The 26,996-nt window shown below is 34.2% G+C and overlaps 1 protein-coding gene across 2 annotated transcripts in view; it reads left to right on the forward strand.

Annotated features, from left to right (window-relative positions):
- LOC134279950 (multidrug resistance-associated protein 1-like) overlaps positions 1–11,222 on the forward strand; it is a 29,725-nt gene extending 18,503 nt beyond the window's left edge. For both annotated transcript variants that reach the window (XM_062762359.1, XM_062762360.1), the window contains 12 exons: positions 474–567; positions 747–903; positions 1,347–1,578; positions 4,054–4,364; positions 4,597–4,796; positions 4,994–5,117; positions 5,544–5,645; positions 5,951–6,097; positions 6,648–6,806; positions 7,793–7,959; positions 8,297–8,491; positions 9,089–11,222. In XM_062762359.1, the coding sequence (XP_062618343.1) occupies positions 474–567; positions 747–903; positions 1,347–1,578; positions 4,054–4,364; positions 4,597–4,796; positions 4,994–5,117; positions 5,544–5,645; positions 5,951–6,097; positions 6,648–6,806; positions 7,793–7,959; positions 8,297–8,491; positions 9,089–9,200 (2,000 nt within the window). In that variant the 3' untranslated portion in view covers positions 9,201–11,222. The remainder of the gene's footprint in view (positions 1–473; positions 568–746; positions 904–1,346; positions 1,579–4,053; positions 4,365–4,596; positions 4,797–4,993; positions 5,118–5,543; positions 5,646–5,950; positions 6,098–6,647; positions 6,807–7,792; positions 7,960–8,296; positions 8,492–9,088) is intronic.
- Positions 11,223–26,996: the final 15,774 nt, after the last annotated feature.

The following is a 26,996-nucleotide window of genomic DNA, read 5'->3' on the forward strand; positions in this document are numbered from 1 at the left end:
GCAAAATTTTTCAGACATGAATATTCAGATTTATAATATGTCTTTGATTGTAAAAAAAGTCTTTAAATTAAGAATGCCTGTCTGTCATTCCTTGTATTTGACACTGTAAGATTACTTGTAATCTATTTGCAAATGATTTTTAGGAAATAAATCTTGTTTGACAGTCCTCAGATTTTTATGTCATTTCCCCTTTTCAACAAAGTTGCAGTGGAGGAAAACTGCATGAGACTCTATCTTTATGACTTAGTCAATCTGTTAGTACTTATGAAGAAACAAGGTACATGTAAAACTCAGTTTTAAGATCATTTCCAGCTTATTTCAATGGTAACCAAATGGAACTGGGAGATTTTTGCAGCTGAGGTTATTTATCGAGATTTGTACTTTTCTTGTGCCCCTGCAGGGTACATGTATATTGGTCGTGTTATGACATAGATGATTTTTAAAATCATTTTAATACCTTTTACTTTTACCAGTTGAACAGATGAAAAGTAAAATTCTACAGAGAGTTGAGTCTGTTACCTCGGACACTGGGGCTACATCAGGGGATGATGGAAAAGTCAGAAAAAGGTATGGAATCTGAATCATCTTTCATATTTATTGTTTTAGCTTTATATTAATTTACTCTAAGCACAAGACTTTATTTCTATGTAGAAATGTACAATGTACTATATTCAAAAAACAGTTCCAAAAATAATTTTCTTTTCAAACATTAGGCATATTATTCATGTATTTGCTTCCTTTTTAAGGAAAGACAAAAGTGAGAAACCTCCACTGGCAAGATCTATCTCAACAATTGATGGTTCTGAATTGAAAGATAGGAAAGATTCAAAGACTAAAGAAGATGCTCCTAAACTGAAAGAAAAGGATAAGCTTATAAAGGAAGAAAAGACAGAAAAAGGCCAAGTAAGTAATCTCCACTGAAAAGACAGAAAAATGCCCATTAATTAATCTCCACTGAAAAAAACCCCACATTAAATAGCTTTCACTAGAAAATGCATAGTAAATTACATCCACCAAAAAAGGCACAATATCAAAGATACTTTCAATGAAAAAATGCACAATAAAAAACTTCCAATAAAAAAATCCCCAGGGTGATATGAAAGTCACTTCTATTAAAAAAATCAAGCATTATCCCCATTAGAAAGCAGATTTGACAATGTCTACTATCTTGTTAGAATGCCCTGATTTGTCTTTTTTTTTTGAACTGCTTTATCTAAAAAAAAAAAAAGCGTAAGTTTTTGCGTAACGGGCTCATTTTATGTTAAAAGTCAATAAATAAATACCTAAATGTAGATACATGCACATGTAAATACATGTTCAATATTTGGATTATTTTTATTTTTTAGGTGAAGTGGAAGGTATTCATGATGTACTTCCGCGCTTTAGGACTTGCTGCCTCCGTGGTTATCCTCATCATCTTTGTTATCTTCCAAAGTGCCAGTGTGGGAGCTAATATCTGGCTCTCTATCTGGACCACGGACAAACAGCTGGCTAACCTTAGTCAGGCCAACACCACAGAATACCAGGACAAAAATTACATGTATCTCGGGGGCTACGCTGCTTTTGGTGTGGTTCAAGGTAATTCAGTTTTCATAGGCAAAGGAAATTTTTAAAACTTTTGCTGCAGCATTTTGCCTTATGTATATAAGAGAACAAAATTGTGAACATGGAAATGTTAATACAGTATTAGTAGTAGTTCTTTTGAAATGGCCAAAAATATGAGAGAAAGCAATATTTCAGCTTAAAAATATATTTACAGCAAATAGCAAGTGTTTATTATATGTTTGCTCCCTCAAACTAGGGGCTTGTAAGGCCTATGAGGATGGGACCTGGATTAATTAAGTTCATAAAGTTTTATCAATTTTTAAGGTATATTTTTAGCTCACCTCAACGAAGTTGGGGGAGCTTATGTAATACCCTCGGTGTCAGCGTCTGCGTCGGTGTCGGTGTCGGCGTCCCAGGTTAAGTTTTTTGGAGCAGTTTTCTTTTTAAATACTTCTGTGTCCTATATTGAATAGACATGCATGGAAGATCCTTCTAGTGTGTTTCATTGTACCAGTCAAAGTTTCAGATGCTGCAATTTCAGCAGAGGAATTACCAGGTTATGTTTTTGGAGCAGGCTAACATTTTTGGTGCACTTTTTGGTGTAGGTCTCATTTCCAAGGAACTATAAACCCTATGTTGACCAAACTTGCATGGATGATACATCAAAGGATGCACACTACCGGGCTTGCTTCGGATGCTGAATCTCACCTACATTTTCCGGTTGAGCGAACAGGTTAAATTTTTGGTGAAGGTTTCATTGCCAAGTAAATATGAGTACTATAATGACCAAACTTGCATGGATGATACATCTTAGGATGCACACTAATGGACTTGCTTTGGATGCTGAATCTGACCTACATTTTCCGGTTGAGTGAACAGGTTAAAGTTTTTGGTGAAGGTCTCATTTCCAAGTAACTATGAGCACTATAATGACCAAACTTGCATGGATGATACTTCTAAGGATGCATACTACCAGGCTTGTTTCGGATGCTGAATCTGACCTACATTTTCTGGTTGAGTGAACAGGTTAAAGTTTTTGGTGCAGGTTTCATTTCCAAGTAACTATAAGCCCTAATTTGACCAAACTTGCATGGATGATACATCTAAGGATGCATACTACCAGGCTTGCTTCGGATGCTGAATCTGACCTACGTTTTCGGGTTGAGTGAACAGGTTAAAGTTTTTGGTGCATGATTCATTTCCAAGTAACTATGAGTTCTTTAATGACCAGACTTGCATGGACGATACATCTTAGGATGCACACTAATGGACTTGCTTCGGATGTTGAATTCAACATACATTTTTCAGATAATGGACCAGGTAAAAGTTATGGGTGCAGGTCAATTACCAAAATGCTTTAAGGCTTATATAACATTGTATAAACCAAACTTGCACAAATGATGCATCAAGGGATGAAAACTCTCAAATTTGCTTCAGATGCTGGATTTTAGTTACATTTTCATGAAGAAGAACTAGTTTAATTTCAAAGTATCAGATCAAAATTGCATGAATATTTTCATTTTTGTACACTTTTTGTTGGTTAATTGTGTGACTTTGCCTTACTTAAAGACAACATTCGTTGAGGTGAGCTCTGTAATCTCTGATGACCTATGTTCTAACTGCATAGGGGTAGACAAATAGAATTTTTCAGTACTTGCCCTCGGTCAGGTTACCATCGTAAAACTACTTGTCCTAGCTACCAAAAAATATGCTTGTCCCACATTTTTCTTAAATTACATAGAATTGAAGCATTGATATTAAATTATTTCTTGACTGAGACACCTAAACACTACACAAGGACCATTCTAGATCTAAAATCATGAAATTCTTCCACAGATAAATGTAGTGGAAAATATTTAGTTTTATTGAGTATTCTTTCTCAAAATTCTGCAATCCTTTGTTAAAATGTATTTATTTAATTAATATTTAAGGTGAAGATATCGGACAGTGATCAATCACATAAAACCTACAAACAACCCAAGTCTGTGAACAGAACACTACTGCATGTCGATTAAGAGATCGACATCATGGCTGTGTGATTGCCAGGGAACTGCAATCAACAACAATTTTAATACCACTAGCATTTGTATTCACTGTATGAATTTAATATTTTGACAATAAATGTCTAAATTCCAATACAACGTTTTTTGACGACATCAATAACACCATGTTTTACGACATCTGCATTTTTTAACAACACGTTAATGGGTTAATTCTAGAGGAGGTCTGACTATCCGATGTACGTATCATCCTATGTACAGCTGAAGCAGTGGTCAACAGCAGTGAAAACATCTGCTTTGCTGTGATTCATGATACTTTTAAAGCGATAACACAAATATATTTGAGTACTGTACTTGATTTTTATTTGTTAATTGGAAAAGCACTTGTCTGCGGGCAGGCACCTGTTATCAAATTACTTGCCCGCGAACCAAAAGTGGTTGTGCTGGGTGTAGGGCAGTGCTATTTGTCTAGCCCTGACTGCATTTCTTTAATTTCCTTATTGTTTAGGACTGGTGGTTATGATCTACACTCTCCTGGCAACATTCAAAATGGTGGACGCCTCTCGTAAACTTCACAATGCCATGTTAGAAAATGTCATGAGAGCGCCGATGAGTTTCTTTGACACCACCCCCATTGGTCGTATAGTGAACAGATTCTCTCGGGATGTAGAGACCACAGATTCCACCCTCCCCATGGTTTTGAGGATGTGGCTGAACAGCTTTTTCACTACTCTCAGTACTTTTGTCGTGATTAGTTACAGTACACCCCTGTTTTTGACTATCATTATTCCTGTGCTGATTTTATATGTATTGGTGCAGGTAAGATGAAAGATAATTTTTGTAACTTATTAAACTAAAGCTTTTTGTATGTTACTAGAGACTTTAAAATCTAGGTTTGGGGAAAACTACCTTGTTTTGGAGAAATTTGAAAAATGCCTTATGTTACATGAATTTACTCTACATTAAAGAATACAAAGTCAATGCTAAGTAAATGTTTTGGTATCAACTTCAGCAAATGTGCCAGTGATGAGAAATAATAATTATTTTACAGAGATTTTATGTGCCTACTTCAAGACAACTCCAAAGAATAGAGTCTACCACAAGATCACCTATATTCAATCATTTTGGGGAGTCTATAAGTGGAGCCTCCTCTATCAGAGCTTACCATGAAGAAGACAGATTTATTAATGAGTCCCTTTCAAGAGTGGATAAAAACATCTTGTATACCTTTGCCAGGACAACATCAAACAGGTAAAATTTACCCAAGTCCTTGAAATTGACAGATATTGATATGGTGAAAGTGTCTACACTAGATTATACTATTCCGTGTGTGACTTTAACATTTATAAATGTCAAATTCACATATTGATAAAATATTTGTCAAAAATATTTTTTAAAATATTGATAGTAAATTTGATTGAAAAAAGTTGACTTTTTATATGATGTAGATGGCTTGGTTGGAGACTGGAGTTTGCTGGTAATCTTATTGTGTTTGCGGCAGCCATATTTGCTGTTGTCACTCCAAATCTAAGTGGAGGTTTAGTGGGTCTTTCTGTATCGTATGCTCTGCAGGTATAGTTTTACTTATAGATAAACAATCATTAGGAAAGATTGTAATCAGAAAAGAATTTTTATATTTTTAAGGCTCATCACCCCTCTCACTGATATTAAAAAAAATTGTCTTAAAGATTGATTTTCTAATAAGAAATTTATTAATAGTAAAAATGCAAACAATTTCAGGATACGTGGTGGAGTAAAATTTGTTAAGAATGATCTTTAATTTGACAATTTTTAAAGGTATTATTGAATTTTTGTTCCAGATAGAGTAATTTCTCTTATCAGAGAGAGAGGCAAAACTTAATTAATTATAGGCATGAAATATGTTAATCCAGAATTTAAAACATATCCCCTTTCACCTCTATTGTGAAAATAATATTTGTCTGTAAAAAGGAAAATTTTAAGACAAAATTCTGTTAAAAAATGAATTGTGTTTTGTAGGTGACAAGTGTCCTCAACATGTTGGTCCGACAGACAGCTGATCTAGAAACAAATGTGGTCTCTGTGGAAAGACTAAAGGAGTACTCAGAAGTAGAAACAGAGGTTTGTATTATTACTCTCCTACTGATTTTTATAAATTTACATTTACTTTAATTTGAAAAATGGAAGGTATTTTAAAAAAATCAATTTCATAAATTTTTTTAAAAAATTTTCATTTGTACTGCAACATTCATACACATATTTAGTTTTGTGACATATACAAATTCATAATGGTGATGGTGTTGTTGTAATATCAATGAATTCTTATGTCTTTCTTATATTGACAATGGTTTAAAAAAAAATGAAACAATATGTCTTCATGCATGTATGTGGAAAAAATCCATGAGATATCATTTGACACTATACAGGCTGATTGGATTCGTCCCTTCAGAAGACCTCCCCACGATTGGCCCGGTATGGGCGGAGTTATCTTCCATGATTATAAGACCAGATACAGAGAAGGGTTAGACCTTGTTCTGAGGGGAATATCCTTCCAAGTGCTGGGTGGCCAAAAGGTGAGATATTTGACCTAGCAAATACAGTTATAACAATTGTATGAAATATTTGTGTCTAGAGTTATTGGAATGCAGCATGAAATGAATTGTATAATTACATACAGTAAAAATTGATATGAAATACATGTACGTTTTGGTTTGTTAATTTGTCCGGATATGTGAAGCATCCGTATACCTGAATTACCAGTTAAACAAGACAAGGTTTAAAAAAATAAATGATATAATTACATACACTGTAATATGCCATATAAAGATTCAATTTTGGCATTATTAGCTAGGGCGCTGAGATTGCTGAAATATTCTGTAAATATTGCTTACAATTTATTAATGACATATTTTTTTAATACATGTGTAATGACTTTTTAGAATGAGCATTATATAATTGCTAAAATTGCTCCTCACTAAATATTTAGACCAATCATGAAGTATAAATTGTTAAATTTGCTTCTTGCTAAAATTTTTATTTATATGATATGCTTGTTTTACCATCTTGCCACTCTTTGATCTACCTGTATTTGTTATTCTGAGCTTTAAAGCTGTGTATTTATAGGTTGGCATAGTGGGCAGGACAGGGGCAGGTAAATCCTCTCTGACTGTTGCCCTGTTCCGCTTGATTGAGTCTGCTGGAGGTCAAATTGTGATAGACGGTCAGCGGATTTCTGACATGGGTCTTCATGATCTCAGGAGCAAACTAACCATTCTACCTCAGGTAACACATCCAAGCTAGTTCTTTAACCCTTTAAACTTTTTTTCTTTTAGGTAATTCTGTGAGAGAGTACCGGTAATGATATGATGAGATAAAAACAATTTGTTGGAAATTTTTTGTACAAGCATGCTTTTCCCTCTTTTATTTACTGTAAACATACTTACCTGTATTTCCACTCTATACATTTTAATAAATTTTCTCAGAAAACTTGTGACACTGCATGCACATTGCATATATATTAATCACAAGTGGAAAAATGTATGTCTGCAGTATTTTTAGCTCACCTCGACGAAGTCGAGATGAGCTTATGCTATACCCCCGGCATTGGCGTCGGCATCGGTGTTAGCATTGGCGTCCCAGGTTAAAGTTTTAGGAGCAAGTCCATTTTTTAGCCCTACCTGAACCAAACTTGCATGGATGATGCATCTAGGGATGTACACTATAGATACACACACACACACACACACCCTCACACACCCACACACACACACCCACACACAAGTGCATTATCCCAATGAACTTGAAGTCCTTGATATCTGCAGTATTAACAAATTTATGATATTTGTTTACACTATACATGTTTTTCACACTACATGCTTAGAAATGTGTATATGCCCTGTAAGGGGTTAAACACAACTTGCATTGTTGTTGGGATAAATACTAGATATTAAGAAAATATGATGTAAGATTTGCATTACTTACACTGATAACATTCGTCGAGGTAAGCTTCGTAATCTTTGATTACCTATGTTTGTGTAAACCAACTGGATGCACCAAAAAATAATCTATGCTTATACACTGTACATGTGTAAAATTTTCCATTCAGTTTGATCTGTCTCTTACAATAATACCATGATCCAGAAGTCTCTTATGTGATATAGCAGACAAGTTTTAATAAAAACAATTTGATTATAAAGTTTAATGTACATAATTGCTTCTTAAATAATTTATTAAAGATTTGATTTCTGTATATATGCAATCTGTCACAGGATCCAGTATTATTTTCGGGAACCCTGCGTATGAACATTGACCCCTTTGATGTGTACACAGACAGACAGATCTGGGATGCCCTGGAGCACTCCCATCTGAAGGCGTACGTAGAGGGGCTCCCCGAGGGACTGCAGCATGAGTGTGGGGAAGGAGGGCAAAACTTAAGGTCAGTTTGGAAGGAAAATATAGAGAAAATAAAGAAATAAATTCAAGAAAGAGAAATTGTTTAATTCTTAAGAGGAAAACAATTGAAAATGAGACCAGATGAATATGAGGCAAATATTTGACGTTAAAAGCAATGAATTGAGATGGATTATTTCTAACTCTTAAGAATCCTAAACTATTTTTTGTTTTATACCATATTACCTGTTTGTTTTTGTAGCATTGTAGATGTACATGTACAATGTATATATTTCGTATGTATGTATTTAGGCGTAAGCATTATTTTTGCATCCTGTATGAATTTATTTTCGTTGACATTTTGCATTAATTTTCATCTGCAGTGTTGGCCAAAGACAGCTTGTTTGCCTAGCCAGAACCTTACTGAGGAAAACCAAAATTCTGATCCTTGATGAAGCCACAGCAGCAGTTGACATGGAAACCGATGACCTCATCCAGAAAACCATCAGGACAGAGTTCAAGGACAGCACTGTGTTGACAATCGCCCACCGACTCAACACCATCATGGATTATGACAAGTATGTATAGTATATCCGTAAATGAATATGGATTAAATCCCAGACATCTAACAGAGTTGTCTCTATATGAAACACTGGACATGATCCTTCCCCATAATTCATGAAAGTCATGTCCATTGAACTCAAGTTAAATTATAACCTGAATAAGATGATAACTAGAAATATTGATGCATGTCCCAGGCAGTTAGTAAAACTTTCATCAGAGTTAGTATATTATCTCTAATTTTGGCATTATTAGCGAGGGTGCCGAGATCGCTAAAATTGAATATCGCTAATAATTAACTGCATTGAATTTGTAACAGCTTCTTTAGTGTGAATTTTAAAATTGCTAAAATTACATCTTGGTAAAATTAAAATACCAATTTTTAAGGACAAATTGCTAAATTTGCGTCTCGCTAAAATTTCCACTTATACTGTATGATCCAAGGTAACCGCAAGACTTTTTGTTGTTTTAACCCTTGACGTTATTGTAGAGTGTGAGTTGTGTAACTAAAATATAATACAGATTTGAAGGATGCAGAAGAAAACATGAATTTATTTTGTTATAGATCCATAATCCTTATGCATACATGATAGATTTTAAAATTTTCTTCACAGGGTTCTAGTCTTGGACCAGGGTCTAGTCAAGGAGTATGACAGCCCAGAAAATCTCCTGAAAAACAAATCCACTGTTTTCTATGGAATGGCCAAGGATGCCAACCTAGTGTAACTGCAATCCAATACCAATTTTGGTTCACCTGAAAAACTCTCGTACACTACACCAGTGCTACCAGTGCACCTTTAACCATGGTTTACCAGTCGAAGAGTAAATTGACCATGTTAAGCCGTATATGAAAGACCAAACCAGAATGCATTCAATTCAGAGGAGTGTTTTTGTTAGTTATACAGTATAATGATTTTTTTAATTATTTTTTTTTCAATGTCAATTGTGTGTTTCTTCCTTTTTTTGTTTTTTTTTAAACTAGTGAGTTTTAGGAAATGGAAAAATTTCATTTACCAGTCATATACCTAGAGTCGGGTAGTTAGGGTCTTTATAATCATATTAGGTAAGGTTTTAATATATTTGTTATGTATAATAGCCCAAAAATCTTAAATCGTTTCAATGTGTGTGTAATTTTAAAGCAAATTGAAAATATGCAGAAAAATAATATTTTGAAGTATTAAATTGAAGTTAGCATGTATTTGGAAATGGTAGTGATTTTGTTCTTAGATATATATTTATTTTGTTATGGTTATGATAATCATCATCTATAGCTCAAAGGTTGTGTGAAAATTGTAATTAAGCATAAACCTTTATTTTTCATTGGGTCCAGAATCTTAGATTTTAGGAAAAACTGCAATGGGAATGGTTTTCATATTCAGGAAAGTTTGAGAATCACAGCATTCCAAACTGAAAATTAGGTCAAGTGTACATTTCAATCAGCCATTGTTTACACAGATTTATATAGAAAACATTTTGAGATTTAAGAAGACACTCCAAATTATTCTCTAAATTTCTTAATCTTAAGAATTATAACAATAAGTTATTTAGATAAGTAGAAACATGTCTGAACAGGAAATTATTGCTGCTATAAATATATTTTTTTTTCAAAATTAAGTGGTTTTGAGAGAAGATCTTTCTTAAAAGTACTCTTTTAAAATGTTGTATGGTTCTCCAAGAAAAAATTCTGAGTAAACCAAATCAGCATTCATGAATTCATTTTTATACCTATTGAAAGCAAATCATGTTGGAGGCATATCCTTAGGGTAGATACATGTATCAGCATATTTGGCCTTCTGTCTCAAAGTATGAGTTGTATATTTTGCTGAAAAGGAAAAAAAAAACGGAACCATTATAACTGACCCAAATAATGCTTAGATTTTGATCACAATATACATTAAAAATGTGAATTCATGGCATTGGTCATAGGACTAACATTATGATTATACTAAATGATGAGAGTATTTTGACCTTGAACCAGTTTCAGTTAGCCAGGGTCAAGAAAAAAGATACTGACAATGTTGATTTCTTAATAATAGGGGTGACATAAGTATATTTAATATTTTAATCTATATTTGCCTTGTATTTGTTCTGTTGGAGGTTGGGTGGGGGTTAAACCCAAAAGCAGAACCAAGTCATATACTCAGTAATCAAGATGCAGTATCCTATAGCAGATTGTCCAAGTTACCCTCTGCATTGGTTACTTTAAGAGCAACAGGGTGAAAATAGTCTTAGTTTCTGTTAGCAATATTATATTCATGATATAAAACAGTTAGAATATAGATAAAGATATGAAATATTTTCTCTTACATGTAATTACATTTAATTTTTTGTGCCTTTTACATTAGAATACCATTTGATCCTTTTTCTTATTTTTACAAAAAAAAAAATTCTACAAATATGCATACAATTTGTCTCTTGTGCCATCTAAGGACCTTCTTTCTGTGTTTTGTTTTCAGATTTTATCTATTTAGTGCATGTGTTTTGTTTTGGTGTTTTTTTCATTCCTGTTTAGGTGTTGTGTATACAATGTATTATATTGAGATGTCTATATTTATAACCTACATGGGTGTATTATATTTGTATAACATTATGTTATGATTTGAAAAAAAAATCATAATGCTTTTGAGTAGAAGCTTGAATATTTTTTTATTTGATATTGTACATGTATATATACTGTAGAGACACTTGTATTCTTATAAGTATTTGATATTTATTTATCAACAAAATTAAATTTAATAGTAAATAAGGATTGAATACTTAATAATAAAGCTGAGAAAATTGTCAAAGCTTTAATTTTATTTTGTTACATAGAAAATATAGAATGAAAATGTTCATAAGCATCTACTTTCTTCAAGCTATTGAAACCTAAGTAGTTAAGCTCCTTTTGAAATCAGAGAATTTTAGCTTTTAATTTTCTTTGTATTTTGTATGCAAATCTATCTTTTGCTGTTCACTCTTTAAAGATTTGAATTTCTAAGTAAATCTTGAAATTGTGATATGCATCTGTAATACCCCCCCCCCCCCCCAAGAAAAAAAGAAAAGAAAAGAAACTTACAAGAGCCACCCGTTATGGTTTTATATTTGTCTATGATGATAATGTAACAGATCCTGCCTTCCAACAAAAAAAAAATCCAAACGAGAGTTTGTCTGTAGAGACGACAATGTCAGCAAATTGAACACACCCTGTAAATGTAAGCAATGTAAAGTCACATGTTTTCATGAGTTCAATTTTTCATGGTTGAAGAAGAAAAATTTGTTCATATGGAGCCGAATTGATGGTTGAAGTATTATATTTTGAACTGAATTGATGTATTTTACTTTATATGGTGAACACTTCCAATGAATGAATTGGTCTTTTCATACCTTGGACAAAAGAACACGAATAATAACTCACGAGGATTAGGAATTTTAATATGAAAATGTGTTTGGTGTATTCTCTGTCATATGATTGAATCGGTGACGGAGTATGGTTTTTGAAAGGGGACAGCCAGAGAAAAAAATGTCAACTTGCCTGAAAAAAAGGAAAGTCCACTGAGCTCATTTTCCTGGGTTAAAAAAAAATTATTTCGCGTTATAACGCGAAACTTTGGCGAATAAGCGCGTAACTTTCGAGTATTAGCGCGCAATTTTCGTGAATAGTGCGTTTTTTTTTGCGATTTAACGCGAAAGGTTCACGTTACATCGCGAATAGGATAGATTAGTCATCAGATTATTATTTCAAATCCTTACCAACTGATAAAATGAATATTCCCGTAAAGATTATCATCTTTTTCACATATTAAATTCATATACTTCAGTGAGTCTTTAGACTGATTTTTTTTTTCAGGAAAATCTCAACTAACACTTTTTGCAAACTATTTTTTAGGTCACCTGTGTTACAATGCTAAATGTCATAACAACGCGAAATGTAATGAACCTGGATTATTACATTTCTCGTTATTACATTTTGCGTCGAGATCAACGCAAAATGTAATAACGCAAAAGTAATGACACGATTTTTAGTTTATTTCATTTTGCGTTATTACATTTTGCGTCGAGATCAACGCAAAATGTAATAACGTGCTTTTTCCTTGTTACATTTTGCGTTATTTTATTTTTACACTAAAGTCAACGCAAAATGTAATAAAACAATATGTAATAAAACAAAATATAATTCATCTTTTTGACTGCGTTTAACAAAAAAGATCATAAAATTGATTCAAATATATACATGAAACCAATATGGGAATCATGATGTAAAAATATTTAGAACTAAAACAATGAGACCAACGTTAGGGCTTTTACGGACATCTAAATGTATGTATCGTTTTACTGACTCTGATTTTAGTTATATTGAATACTCTGTACTTAATTATTAATTTAACTTTGATTGGCATATTTGTGATAGTCTTATTAAATTTATAACCAATAACACATATTTAATTACCAAAGATTGACCATAGGTTCATTAAAAGCTCTTGATATGCATGTTCGGCATGTATACATTGGTTAAAAATTAGAAGTGTATGTGTGTGTCAAGCGAGGAGGGATTACGTATTTTTGTATTGCTTTGGGCATGCAGAAACAATCCATTTTATCATAGGATGAAAAGAAAGAGAGAGATAGAATTTGGTTTTTGCTTGTCTGCAATGCTGGAGGTTTGCATGGAACAGTATGGTATCATTATTGTCAATAAACCCCTTCCTGCTATACATTTACAACTGCCAGTACAGATGAAAATGTCTTTAGATTCATTGGCATCAAGAGGCCCATGGGCAGAAAGCACCATTCTGTTCTTTACCCACCCTTGTTTTTATCCCCACCCTACCCCACTGATCATAATTTAGACATTTTGAAATCTACACTAGCCCATGATCCTTCCACGTGCACATAGAGAGAGATCAAAGATTTTTCCTATATATTTCTATGTAAAACTTTTTTGCTTCCGTCTGCAATGGGGGTCATGCAATTTAGAATTTACACTACCCAGAATGCTTCCACATAAGCTTCACTTTTTCTGGCCCAGTCTTGAGAAGAAAATTTTCAAAGATTTTTCTATATATTTCTATATAAAAAACCCCTTCCTGCATGATACAATTTTTACACTAACTGCATAAGTTTCAGCTTTTCTGGCCCACTTGAGAAGAAGATTTTCAAAGATTTTTCCTATATGATAATGTTTTTGGCCCAGTGGTTCTTGAGAAGAAGATTTTTTGCATTTGTCTATGCGAGGGGATATGTCCCTTCATTTTAACAATTTAAAAAAAGCAAAAGCACACGAAAATGTGAAAAGTTTGACAAAATGTGATCAGAAAAGCTCACTTGAGCCTTCGGCTCAGGTGAGCTAAAAAAGCAAAAGCACACTGGTCAATACCCCGAACAACCCTGCCCACAGATGCACGTTTCTACTTTGCAACACCTATAATTTGAATACATTTATTAAATTGATTTTCAATGCATATAGCTATTTAAATCAATATATTATAAAATTTATTAATTTCAAGAAATTACATTCATCTATTTTTTTGTTGTTTTTTTTTTCTTTTCATTGTTCATTACACTATTGAAAATTGTACTCAATCTGGCTGACGGAAAAAAGTGTGTTATTACATTTTGCGTTCCTGCTTTTTGCAAAATCTCGACGCAAAATGTAACAACGCAAAATGTAATAATCGAAAAATAGTGATATTACATTTTGCGTTATTACATTTTGCGTTGATCTCGACGCAAAATGTAATGACGCGAAATATAATAATCCTAAAAAATGTGTTGTTACATTTTGCGTTATTACATTCTGCGTTGAATTCGACGCAAAATGTAATAATGCAAAATGTAATAATCAGGTTTATTACATTTCGCGTTGTTATTACATTTCGCGTTGTAACACACCTGAGTCACAATGTGACCTATTGTTATCCGTTTTCGTCCGTCGTCGTGCATCATGTGTTAACATTTGAACATTTTCAGCTTCTTCTCAAACCACTGAACCGATTCCAACCAAATTTAATATACAGCATTTATGGGTAAAGGGGAGCAAAAATTTTGAATGTCATGTTTCTTGCCCCCCCCCCCCCCGGGGGGCCTTTGGGGATGGGGCCAAAACCACTAAAATCAATGCAATTTTTGAAAATCTTCTTTTTTACTCCTGGACATCAAGCAGTCAAACTGTTGGCATGAATGTAATGAGCATTAAGTCCTCTAACAAAATTGTGAAATTCATGGCCCCAGGGTCAGGGGTTCTAGTGCTAGGGCGGGGCTATATAGATTGTATAGTGAAAATGCATTATTTCTTTGAAAATCTTCTTCTCTCCTCGTGGGCTTTAAATAAACAAACTAAGTTAATAGTTATGATAAGCAAGAAAGACTCTTCCAAAATTGTGAATTTTATGGCCCCAGGGTCAGGGTTCTGGTGTAAGGGCGGGGCTCTATTGATTATATAGTGAAAAAAAAATTATTTCTTTGAAAATCTTCTTCTCTGCTCCTTGGTATTAAATAAACTAAGTACATAGTTATGATGAACAAGAGTGCCTCTTCCAAAATTGTGAATTTTATGGCCCCAGAGTCAGGGGTTCTGGTGTTAGGGCGCGTCTTTATTTATAATATAGTGAGAAAAAAACATTATTAGGGTCACCAGAGTAACTCAGGTGACCTATTGCTATTCGTTTTCGTCTGTCGTCGTCCGTCGTGCGTCGTGTGTCGTGTGTTAACATTTGAACATTTTCAGCTTCTTCTCTGAAACCACTGAACCAATTTCATCCAAATTTGGTATACAGCATCTATGGGTGGAGGGGAACAAAAATTGTGAATTTCATGGTCCCCGCCCCCCTGGGGCCTGAGGGGTGGGGCCAAAACCACTAAAATTAATCAAATCTTTAAAAATCTTCTTCTTTACTCCTGGACATCAAGCAGGCAAACTATTGGCATGAATGTAATGAGCATTCAGTCCTCCACCAAAATTGTGAAATTCATGGCCCCAGGGTCAGGGGTTCTAGTACTAGGGCGGGGCTCTATAGATTATAAAGTGAAAATGCATTATTTCTTTGAAAATCTTCTTCTCTGCTCCTGGGTATTAAATACACTAACTAAGCATATAGTTATGATGAGCAAGAGTGCCTCTTCCAGATTTGTGAATTTCATGGCCCCAGGGTCAGGGGTTCTGGTGTTAGGGCGGGGCTCTATAGATTATATAGTGAAAATGCATTATTTCTTTGAAAATCTTCTTCTCTGCTCCTGGGTATTTGATAAACAAATTAAGCACATAGTTCTGATAAGCAAGAGTGCCTCTTCCAGATTTGTGAATTTTATGGCCCCAGGGTCAGGGGTTCTGGTGTTAGGGCGGGGCTCTATAGATAATATAGTGAAAATGCATTATTTCTTTGAAAATCTTCTTCTCTGCTCCTGGGTATTAAATACACTAACTAAGCACATAGTTATGATGAGCAAGATTGCCTCTTCCAAAATTGTGAATTTTATGGTCCCAGGGTCAGGGGTTCTGGTGTTAGGGTGGGGCTCTATAGATTATATAGTGAAAATGCATTATTTCTTTGAAAATCTTCTTCTCTGCTCCTGGGTATTTAATAAACAAATTAAGCACATAGTTATGATGAGCAAGAGTGCCTCTTCCAGATTTGTGAATTTTATGGCCCCAGGGTCAGGGGTTCTGGTGTTAGGGCGGGGCTCTATAGATAATATAGTGAAAATGCATTATTTCTTTGAAAATCTTCTTCTCTGCTCCTGGGTATTAAATACACTAACTAAGCACATAGTTATGATGAGCAAGAGTGCCTCTTCCAAAATTGTGAATTTTATGGCCCCAGGGTCAGGGGTTCTGGTGTTAGGGCGGGGCTCTATAGATTATATAGTGAAAATGCATTATTTCTTTGAAAATCTTCTTCTCTGCTCCTGGGTATTAGATAAACTAACTAAGCACATAGTTATGATGAGCAAGAGTGCCTCTTCCAGATTTGTGAATTTTATGGCCCCAGGGTCAGGGGTTCTGGTGTTAGGGCGGGGCTCTATAGATCATTGATATAGACATAATTTTGAATTATTAAAAATGCGAGAATGAAATTATAATTCTTTGAATAAAAACTGATTTACAGTAGTGAAAATGCATTATTTCTTTGAAAATCTTCTTCTCTGCTCATGGGTATTAAATACACTAACTAAGCACATAGTTATGATGAGCAAGAGTGCCTCTTCCAAAATTGTGAATTTTATGGCCCCAGGGTCAGGGGTTCTGGTGTTAGGGCGGGGCTCTATAGATTATATAGTGAAAATGCATTATTTCTTTGAAAATCTTCTTCTCTGCTCCTGGGTATTAGATAAACTAACTAAGCACATAGTTATGATGAGCAAGAGTGCCTCTTCCAGATTTGTGAATTTTATGGCCCCAGGGTCAGGGGTTCTGGTGTTAGGGCGGGGCTCTATTGATTATATAGTAAAAATACATTTATTCTTTGTAAATATTTTTCTTCGCTTCTGGGTTTTAAGCCAATGATCCAAGTATATATATATTTATGATGAAGAAAGGTGCATCTAGCAAAGTGGTTTTTAATGCCCCCAGGGTTAAAGTGGGGGGGGGGGGGTGGTTACATAGCCTGAAAATAAATTAATGCTTTGAAATCTGCTCTTTGGTATTAATCAACCATTTTATGATAAAATTTGCAAAATTTTGAAATATATGGCCCTGGGTCAGTGGTTCCTTTGGGGTGAAGTGCACAACTGGTTATAAAGTGGAAGTGCATTTTCTCTTTGTTACTCTGATCTACCTCTGGGTATTAAGTAAATAGTCTATAGTAAGCATGCTAAGTTAATAATTATGATAAGCAATGGTGCCTCTTTCAAAATTGTAAATTGTGAATTTCATGGCCTCCGGTTTAAACACGAACCAAATTTAATTGTTTGAAAGTTGTTGCACAATACTCAGGTGACCTATAAGGCCCGTGGGCCTCTTGTTTCTTTGAAAATCTGCTTCACTGCTCCTGGGTACTGAGTACATAGTTATGATGAGCAAGAGTGTCTCAACCAACGTTGTGAATTTCATGGCCCCTGAGTCAGGAGTTTTGCCATTTGTTCTAAGGGGGGTCTTTTCATTATATAATGAATAAATATTAATTCTTTGAAAATCTTTTCCTTTGCTCCTTGGTATTATGCCAATGATCTAAATATATATATTTATGACGAAGAGACGTGCATCTAGCAAAATGGTTAATTTCATGCCCCCGGGTCAGGGGTATCGGAGGGGGGGGGGTTGGGTTTACATAGTCTGAAAATAAATTAATGCTTTGAAATCTGCTCTTTGGTATTAATGAACCATCTTTGATGAAATAAAATGTGATAAAATTTCCAAAATTTTGAAATATTTGGCCCGAGGGTCAGTGGTTCCTGTGGGATGGGGTGCACAACGGGTTATAAAGTGAAAGTGCATTTTCTCTTTGTTACTTTGATCTACCTCTGTGTATTAAGTAACTAGAGTAAGCATGTTAAGTATATCAGGCACGTAGCAACAAGGTGGGGGGGCATCCCCTCACTTTTTTCCCCAAGATCAATTTTACTATTGGAAATGTTCATTGAAAGTCTGGTTGATCCCCCCCCCCCCCCCCCCCCACTTTATACTACAGGAAAGTGATATCAGGTAAATGTAGTATAACTAGTATTGTATGCAAAACAATTGGTACTGAAAGAAGTTGGCATTGGAAAAGTTGGCCTCTAACCGCCCCCTTCCCCACCCCCACCCCCCCCCCCCCACCCCCAACACACACACACAACCACCACCACCACCACCACGAAATATGATTTTCGAGTTGCATGGGCAGTTCTCCTCTTTTTTTTTTTTTGCTTGTCAACTTTTTCAAGGAAGTAAAGAAAGAAAATTCTCTGGCTGCCCCCCCCCCCCACTTTCAAAAACGATGCTACGTCACTGTGTATAATTATGATAAGCAATGGTGCCTCTTTCAAAATTGTGATTTTCATGGCCTCTGCAGGTTTAAAACACGAACCAAATTCAATTGTTGGAAAGTTGTTACATGATACTCAGGTGACCTATAAGGCCCGTGGGCCTCTTAGTAACATTAAAGTTCACTATAATTGTGCCACTGGTAAATTAAGCAACCCATAATTTTGGACTAAAATTATACATTTTAGAAACATGGTTTAAAAATGAGGGAATAATTTATCATTTCATGAGCTTAGGATGCCATATGATCCTTTTAAAAGAATAATTATAATTGAATATTTTTAGCTCACCTGAGCCGAAGGCTCAAGTGAGCTTTTCTGATCACATTTTGTCCGTCGTCCGTCTGTCCGTCCGTCTGTCTAGCTGTCCGTCCGTCTGTAAACTTTTCACATTTTCGACTTCTTCTCAAGAACCACTGGGCCAATTTTGACCAAACTTGGTACAAAGCATTCTTTGGTAAAGGGAAATTTAAATTGTTTAAATGAAGGACCAAGTCCCCTCACAAGGGGAGATAATCAAGAAAAGACAAATATAAGGTAGGGTCATTAAAAAATCTTCTTCTCAAGAACCACTGGGCCAGAAAAGCTGAAACTTACGTGGAAGCATCCTGGGGTAATGTAGATTCTAGATTGTTCAAATCATGACCCCAGGGGGTTGGGCGGGGTCACAATGGGGAATCAAAGTTTTACATAGAAATATATAGGAAAAATCTTTGAAAATCTTCTTCTCAAGTACCACTGGGCCAGAAAAGATGAAACTTATGTGGAAGCATCCTTGGGTAGTGTAGATTCTAATTTTTTAAAATCGGGGGCAGGGCGGGGCCACAATTGGGAATCCACATTTTACATTGAAATATGTAGGAAAAATCTTTAAAAATCTTCTTCTCAAGAACCACTGGGCCAGAAAAGATGAAACTTGTTTGAAAGCACTCTTGGGTAGTGTAGATTTTAAATTCTTCAAATCATGACCCCTGGGGGTAGGGCGGGGCCACAATGAGGAATCAAAGTTTTACATAGAAATATATAGGAAAAATCTTTTAAAATCTTCTTCTCAAGAACCACTGGGCCAGAAAAGATGAAACTTATGTGGAAGCATCCTGGGAGAGTGTAGATTCTAAATTGTTCAAATCATGACCCCTGGGTGTAGGGCGGGGCCACAATGGGGAATCCACATTTTACATTGAAATATATAGGAAAAATCTTTGAAAATCTTCTTCTCAAGAACCACTGGGCCAGAAAAGATGAAACTTTTGTGGAAGCATCCTGGGGGAGTGTAGATTCTAAATTTTTCAAAGTCATGACCCCCGGGGGTAGGGCGGGACCACAATAGGGAATCAAAGTTTTACATAGAAATATATAGAACAAATCTTTAAAAATCTTCTTCTCAAAAACCACTGGGCCAGAAAAGATGAAACTTATGTGGAAGCATCCTGGGAGAGTGTAGATTCTAAATTGTTCAAATCATGACCCCTGGGTGTAGGGTGGGGCCACAATGGGGAATCCACATTTTACATTGAAATATATAGGAAAAATCTTTGAAAATCTTCTTCTCAAGAACCACTGGGCCAGAAAAGATGAAACTTTTGTGGAAGCATCCTGGGGGAGTGTAGATTCTAAATTTTTCAAGTCATGACCCCCGGGGGTAGGGCGGGACCACAATAGGGAATCAAAGTTTTACATTGAAATATATAGGAAAAATCTTTAAAAATCTTCTTCTCAAGAACCACTGGGCCAGAAAAGATGAAACTTGTTTGAAAGCACTCTTGGGTACTGTAGATTTTAAATTCTTCAAGTCATGACCCCCGGGGGTAGGGCGGGACCACAATAGGGAATCAAAGTTTTACATTGAAATATATAGGAAAAATCTTTAAAAATCTTCTTCTCAAAAACCACTGGGCCAGAAAAGATGAAACTTATGTGGAAGCATCCTGGGAGAGTGTAGATTCTAAATTGTTCAAATCATGACCCCTGGGTGTAGGGCGGGGCCACAATGGGGAATCCACATTTTACATTGAAATATATAGGAAAAATCTTTGAAAATCTTCTTCTCAAGAACCACTGGGCCAGAAAAGATGAAACTTTTGTGGAAGCATCCTGGGGGAGTGTAGATTCTAAATTTTTCAAGTCATGACCCCCGGGGGTAGGGCGGGACCACAATAGGGAATCAAAGTTTTACATTGAAATATATAGGAAAAACTTTAAAAATCTTCTCAAGAACCACTGGGCCAGAAAAGATGAAACTTATGTGGAAGTATCCTGGGAGAGTGTAGATTCTAAATTGTTCAAATCATGACCCCTGGGTGTAGGGCGGGGCCACAATGGGGAATCCACATTTTACATTGAAATATATAGGAAAAATCTTTGAAAATCTTCTTCTCAAGAACCACTGAGCCAGAAAAGATGAAACTTTTGTGGAAGCATCCTGGGGGAGTGTAGATTCTAAATTCTTCAAGTCATGACCCCCGGGGGTAGGGCGGGACCACAATAGGGAATCAAAGTTTTACATTGAAATATATAGGAAAAATCTTTAAAAATCTTCTTCTCAAGAACCACTGGGCCAGAAAAGTTGAAACTTATGTGGAAGCATCCTGGGGTAGTGTACATTTCAAATTGTCTCAATTATGATCAGTGGGTAGGGTGAGGTTTCAATATGTATTACAAGGGGAAATCTGGTAAAGAACATTCTGGTCAAAGCTTCTCAGGTGAGGATGTGGCCCATGGGCCTCTTGTTAAATTGCATTATCGAGGAGGAGGGGCAAACTTTGACTGATTTATCTCCAATATTTTTTTTTATATTATACGAGAGTTATGAAAAAAATCGTGTATTAGTGCCACAAATCAAAATTATTTAGGTATACAATTGTACAGCAAAAAGTTTCGTGTTATAACGCAAAATATTTATTTTTTCCTACCTACGAAGATGAGCTTAATGGGCTTTCGTTAAAAAAAAAAAACCCTGACAAGAAGAAAAAAAGGGGTGGGGCTTATCCCCCTAAAAATCAGACCGTAACTAAACAATAGGTCCATGGGTCACATCGCTCACCTGAGCACATTGGCTAGGAAAAATAACATAAATCAGTTCAGTATTAAAAATTTACATGGAATTGGATTTAAATTACCTTAGGATGCTTTTTTTTTATCAAAATAATAAAAAAGCTTTGCTGTTTTTGAGCTGAAGATTTTTAATCCCCCCTACTTTGACTTTATTCTTCAGTCTCTTCAGACGCCCAGGGAGTCATGATTCGAAGGAACTCAATCTATGAGGATGTTTCCATATCAATACGACTAAACATGGCTTTGCTAACCTTACGAAGAAGATTTTAAAAGTTTCCCCCTATATATTCCTATGTTAAACTTTGATCCCGATTGTGATCCATACTATCCTCGGGGGTCGTGATTTAAACATATTTGAATCTACATAATACATGTAGCTGAGGATGCTTCCATATCAATATTTCTAAGCATGGCCTTGCTGTTCTTGAGAGGATTTTTAGGTTTTTCCCTACATATTCCTACATGTTTATTACAATTTGACCCTCCATTGTGACCCCACCTTACCTCCAGGGGTCATCATTTTAACAAACTTGAAGCTATATACAATGTAAAGAAGGTATCCTTTAAGTTTGTTGTCGTAATGGTTCTTGAGAAGAAGATTTTAACTAACTTGAATCCCCTTCACCCGTGACTGCTTTGTTACAACTGAGTTTGGTTGAAATTGGCTCAGTGGTTCTAGAGATGTTGACAATGTGAAACCTTCGCCGACAGACAGCTAGACAGACGGACTACAGACAAAATGTGATCAGAAAAGCTCACTTGAGCTCTGAGCTTAGAACGTCATGGAAGCTTTAGTATTGTTGATCCTTGAAAAACAGAGCTAAAAAAAAATATTTAAAAAAATGTAGATAATAGCAATTACAGAAAAACTAATGTATACTACTGAAAAAAGTGCTAGCAAACTATATTTCAAGTGGTATAGAACTTCCTTTTTAAGGTTGTTATGTTGTTGAGGAGAGTTTTTTGGGGGGCTGCTCATTACGAGGTTGTTTTTGACATAACAATACTGTTTAGTATGCTCTGTGGTAATGTTGATTTTAATTTCAAATAAATGAGCTCATAAAATGAAAAAAAAAATCTTATAAAAAGAAATAATAAACATTTTTACACATATTAATGTGCAATTCTTGAATTTCTTGATTAAAATAAAACAAAGATTGACACTGTCCGCGAAATTTCCTAACAACTCTCACATTTATTTTTGTATATTATACCTTAAGATTAAAAATCCAAAGTTGTACTTCCCTATTCTAAATTAGTAAAAGACAGTGGTTTAAACTTGGATATATGGAAAATACTGTTTCAGAAACCAAAAATCTCCCAAACAAAGGCAACACTTTGAGATGCCATCGACATCCTCGCACTGAAAGCTGCTATATCCGGGCACTGCAAGGTTTCGGAAATGCGTATAATCTTTAATAAAATTCAAAGCACCTGAGAGGGAAGTTAACCCTGGACTTTTTATTGTCGCTGTGGTTTCATTTGGTTCCACGATGCAGTACTAGGGCTACTGAACAGATTTTTTTTTATTTTTATGTAATATCGGTGACTATTTCGTTATGAGAACCTCAAACTATAATTGATTTAAAGAGTACATTAAATATAAAAAAAAATCAAAAATGACACATTGCAAATCATGTATTACTGGGAATTAATGAAAATAATGAAATTATTTTACGGGGGGTGGGTGGGGTGTCGGAGGGTGTAATACCCCTCTCTCGCCATTCTTTAGCTTTGTCCAATAACTTTTGATCACCACAGTCAAACATTTTCAATAACATTTTATGTCAACTTGTTTATTCAAAATTTTTTTATGAAATCATTTATGACGAATAGAAGACATTTTTACAATTATCCTCAAACAAATTTCTGCCATTTTTTTTTAGTTATTCAGGTAAATGTATAAAATGAATATTGAAATTTACGTTACATTAGTATTTAGTTTTGAGATTTATTCATGAAACACTTGTATTAATTTGAAAAAAAAAATATATCAGTTATTTTTTTTAAATTACATATTTTTTTTCAAGTAAAGAACCCTGAAAATAATATAGAAAGGTTACTTTTTAAAGAATTTTCGGTGCCATTGGGGGAATAAAGAAAAAAAACGTATAATTAATTATAATTTTTGTCTAATATAACTTAGAAGAACCCGTGTTGATTTTTTTAAAATAAATAAAATCAAAGAAGAGCTGTTTTCCCTTTTTGAGAAAAATAGTCATATTTTAATATTTTTATTATAGGTCGATGTAAATTGAATATACATGTAATAGTTAATAAAATTTTGTGATGAATTTAATTCATAAATTGAACCTGCATAGTTCATATAATTTTTTGATGAAAGTAATAAAAAATAACTCAAATAAGTTGGAAGCTGCAATATTTTACTAATTATTTCTTTTCTATTATTTCTTTTTCTATCTGGAAAAAAAAAGATTAAGATAACATATACCCCCTGTTCGGAAATAACTCAATAATCCATAAAATAATTAAGAAAATCAACAAAAAATCAGAAAAAAATATATCAGCACATCTAAAAGATATGGCATCTTAATTCTTGGACAGACGGATTAATGAATGAATTTACTTTCTTTGACTCCCACAACAGGAAAAAAGTAATTTTGACAAATAAAAACACTCGATCTGATAGGTGCTACCTGATAGGGACCGGTAAGCTCTTAATTGTGTGTTAAGTGCCGATTATCAATTAGGCGCGCCATTCACGTCCAATAATAGATATGATTGGTATTTTTTACTCTTCCCTACGTGTCGCGATAATCTGCTATTGTTGGCTTTGAATTGTTTGTTTTTTCATCTCGCAATCGGCCCGTCCGAATTGCAATCAGGACGTCTCCGACTTGTGTTTTATCCGTAATCTAGACAGATCAGTATATACTTCCATATTTATCTCTTTATGGGATCATGTAAAATATGTAATGCTTCTGAATGGCCCGTTAGGGTGTCGCTGAAATGGCGAAAGCTGATTGGCTAAAAGTTCAGTTCTACTACTTTTTTGAATAGGTGACCAATGTGACGTCATTGGGGATTTCAATAGAAAAGCAATGAATATTCATGTTTGAAATGTAAAAACATTCAAAATTTTCAAAATGGCCGACTATTTCTTATCCAAAAACATGTGTATAAAGATTTTTGATTCTATAATGACCCTAGAATCAGAATAAGGCAACAATTAAAAAGTTTGTGTGGCTTCAGAAATTTTGAACCGTTCTTTTACAAAAAATCGAATATGTTGCAAAAGACACTAAAAGACATCAATTATTAACATTTCGACAGGTTTTTTGCACGGGAATGGACAATTATGATCCAATGCTAAATTTGTGTCCACTTTTTCTCGGATTTGTAAACTTGTTAACGCTTGTGAGGACTTCGATCTTGATGTGTTACAATTTAATCAGAAAAAATCAATGGTTTAGACGGAGACAACTAAAATGTGCGAATAATCTCGTCGTAATGCAGAATCTAACCAATTCTGTCAATTTATTCGCCATCAGACATCACCAAATCACCATTACTTTTTGGTAAGTTGTATATTATAAAATTTTGCTGAAGTCCATATTTTTAGATGAAGGTAATATATTATTTGTCCACCAAAAAATTAAAAGCAAAAATGACTGAAAACAAAAATGCAATGAGTATTTAAGAGAAGAAAAAATATTTATTTGATATATAAATTGCATCTTTTTATGTTCAGTCTAAAGCAACATTGCATTTAAAATATATCAACAAAGCTTGAATATTTTGCATAATATTTTTGAATAAAAAAAAATCTTTACAAATTTGTTTTATTTTACAATTTGAATAGCAAAACATATTCAGAATATTTATCGGATAAACATCTCCTATTACAAGTTAACTGAAAAATAAATAATTTGTTTAATTCTCTTCTTACAAGAAATTATTTTTATATCAGGGTAGGCATCTTTTCTTTTTTGAATTAATTATTTTAATGAATAGAAAAAAGATGAAGCAAAAAATATATACATAGTCGCAGTTAAAACATCCATCAATTTGCAAATAATTTATTTCGGAGTATTTCTAGAAACACACTATTAAAGAAATAAATATCTGAACGAAAAGAAAAATTGAAATAAAAAAAAAATAGCTGCTTTAAAAATAACTAACTTTACAATTTCTTTAAGGATATATGTTAAACTACGTTATGTGTGTGTTTTTTTTTTTAATTTTTATTTTATGTCGCGAAGAAAATCTTGTGACTTTCAAATCATTTTTGTATTTATATGATTGATTGAAACACATTTCAAAATTACGGATAAATTCAAGCAGTCATTTTTTCATTTTAGAAAGCTTCCTCCCACTTCAGACCAATTTCTATTAATTTTCTTCAATTTTCTAGCAGTTCGCTAAACGTTGAAACATTAGTTCGTCAAATGGGAGACATTTTGGACAGAATTCTCCCCATTTTTGCGGCTTTTAACTTATTACAAAAACCTTGAAAGCCTATAATTTGGACGCATCCTGCCCCCGTCTGTAAAATGAAGATGTATCACACTTCGTTTCCGAAAGAACATGCAAAATTATTAGTTAAATCATCACATGACTTCTAAATTAACCGTCTATTATAGCGCTTCGTGAGGCAGAGGCCGAGAATTTACGTCGGCGAGGCTCTTAAATAAAGGAGGAAATGGTGCGAAATTAACTAATTTAATACAAATTTCAGAGATGCATGTTATTGTTATATGACTTCATTGCGGTCGTCATTTTTCTCCAATTAACACGTGTAAACCAATACTCTGGGGTGGTGCTCCCTGCACGCGATGCACAGCGCCTGCGTTCGAAGAATCCGCTCTTTCTAAGCTCTTTAGATGCTCGCATATTTTTCACACTAATCTGGAGAAAAAAAATGCTTTTTTGAATTTAAAAAAATACTAAAAAGTAAAATTTACAGTGATTATAAATTTCTTTTTTTTCAATGGGTTTGAAAAATTATTTTTTGTCGTATCAAGATTTTTACCCAAAGTGATTTGAATAAAAACATTCCTAAATTCTTGTAAATTGTTCCATGTTCCACTTTCTGTGTCTTTCCCTGCATGTTGTGTTTTGCATGATATTTTCAAAATAAAAAAAATGTAAGGAAAATGAATAAATAATTAATTAAATACTACCATGAAATAAATAAAGTTTTATGGTTTCCAGAAAAAATACCCCCCCCCTTCAATATTGCTGAAAATGGGAAAATAGTGATATACGAATGATATACGTAAACAACAGTTTTATTATTCACATGACATGCCAAAGTTTAAAGCAGATTACTTTAATTTTGACGTGGTAACTTATATCTTATATTGACGAAAATCTTATATCTGTACAAGTTTTGCCATTCCGCCCCAATGCAAAGGGGAATTTTACAATTCAATATATGTACATTTTTACTGTTACATGTATAGCGATTTATATTTTTCATAACATCTTGTTTTTACATTTTAATTTATCCTTCCAAAGACAGGTACCAATTTTATTTAATTCTTAAAAATTTTTAAGATTATTTTTTTT

Source organism: Saccostrea cucullata, unplaced genomic scaffold, assembly GCF_032062105.1.
Source record: "Saccostrea cucullata isolate Sc308-1 unplaced genomic scaffold, CSIRO_AGI_Scuc_v1 ctg1860, whole genome shotgun sequence".
Classification (NCBI taxonomy): Eukaryota; Metazoa; Mollusca; class Bivalvia; order Ostreida; family Ostreidae; genus Saccostrea; species Saccostrea cuccullata.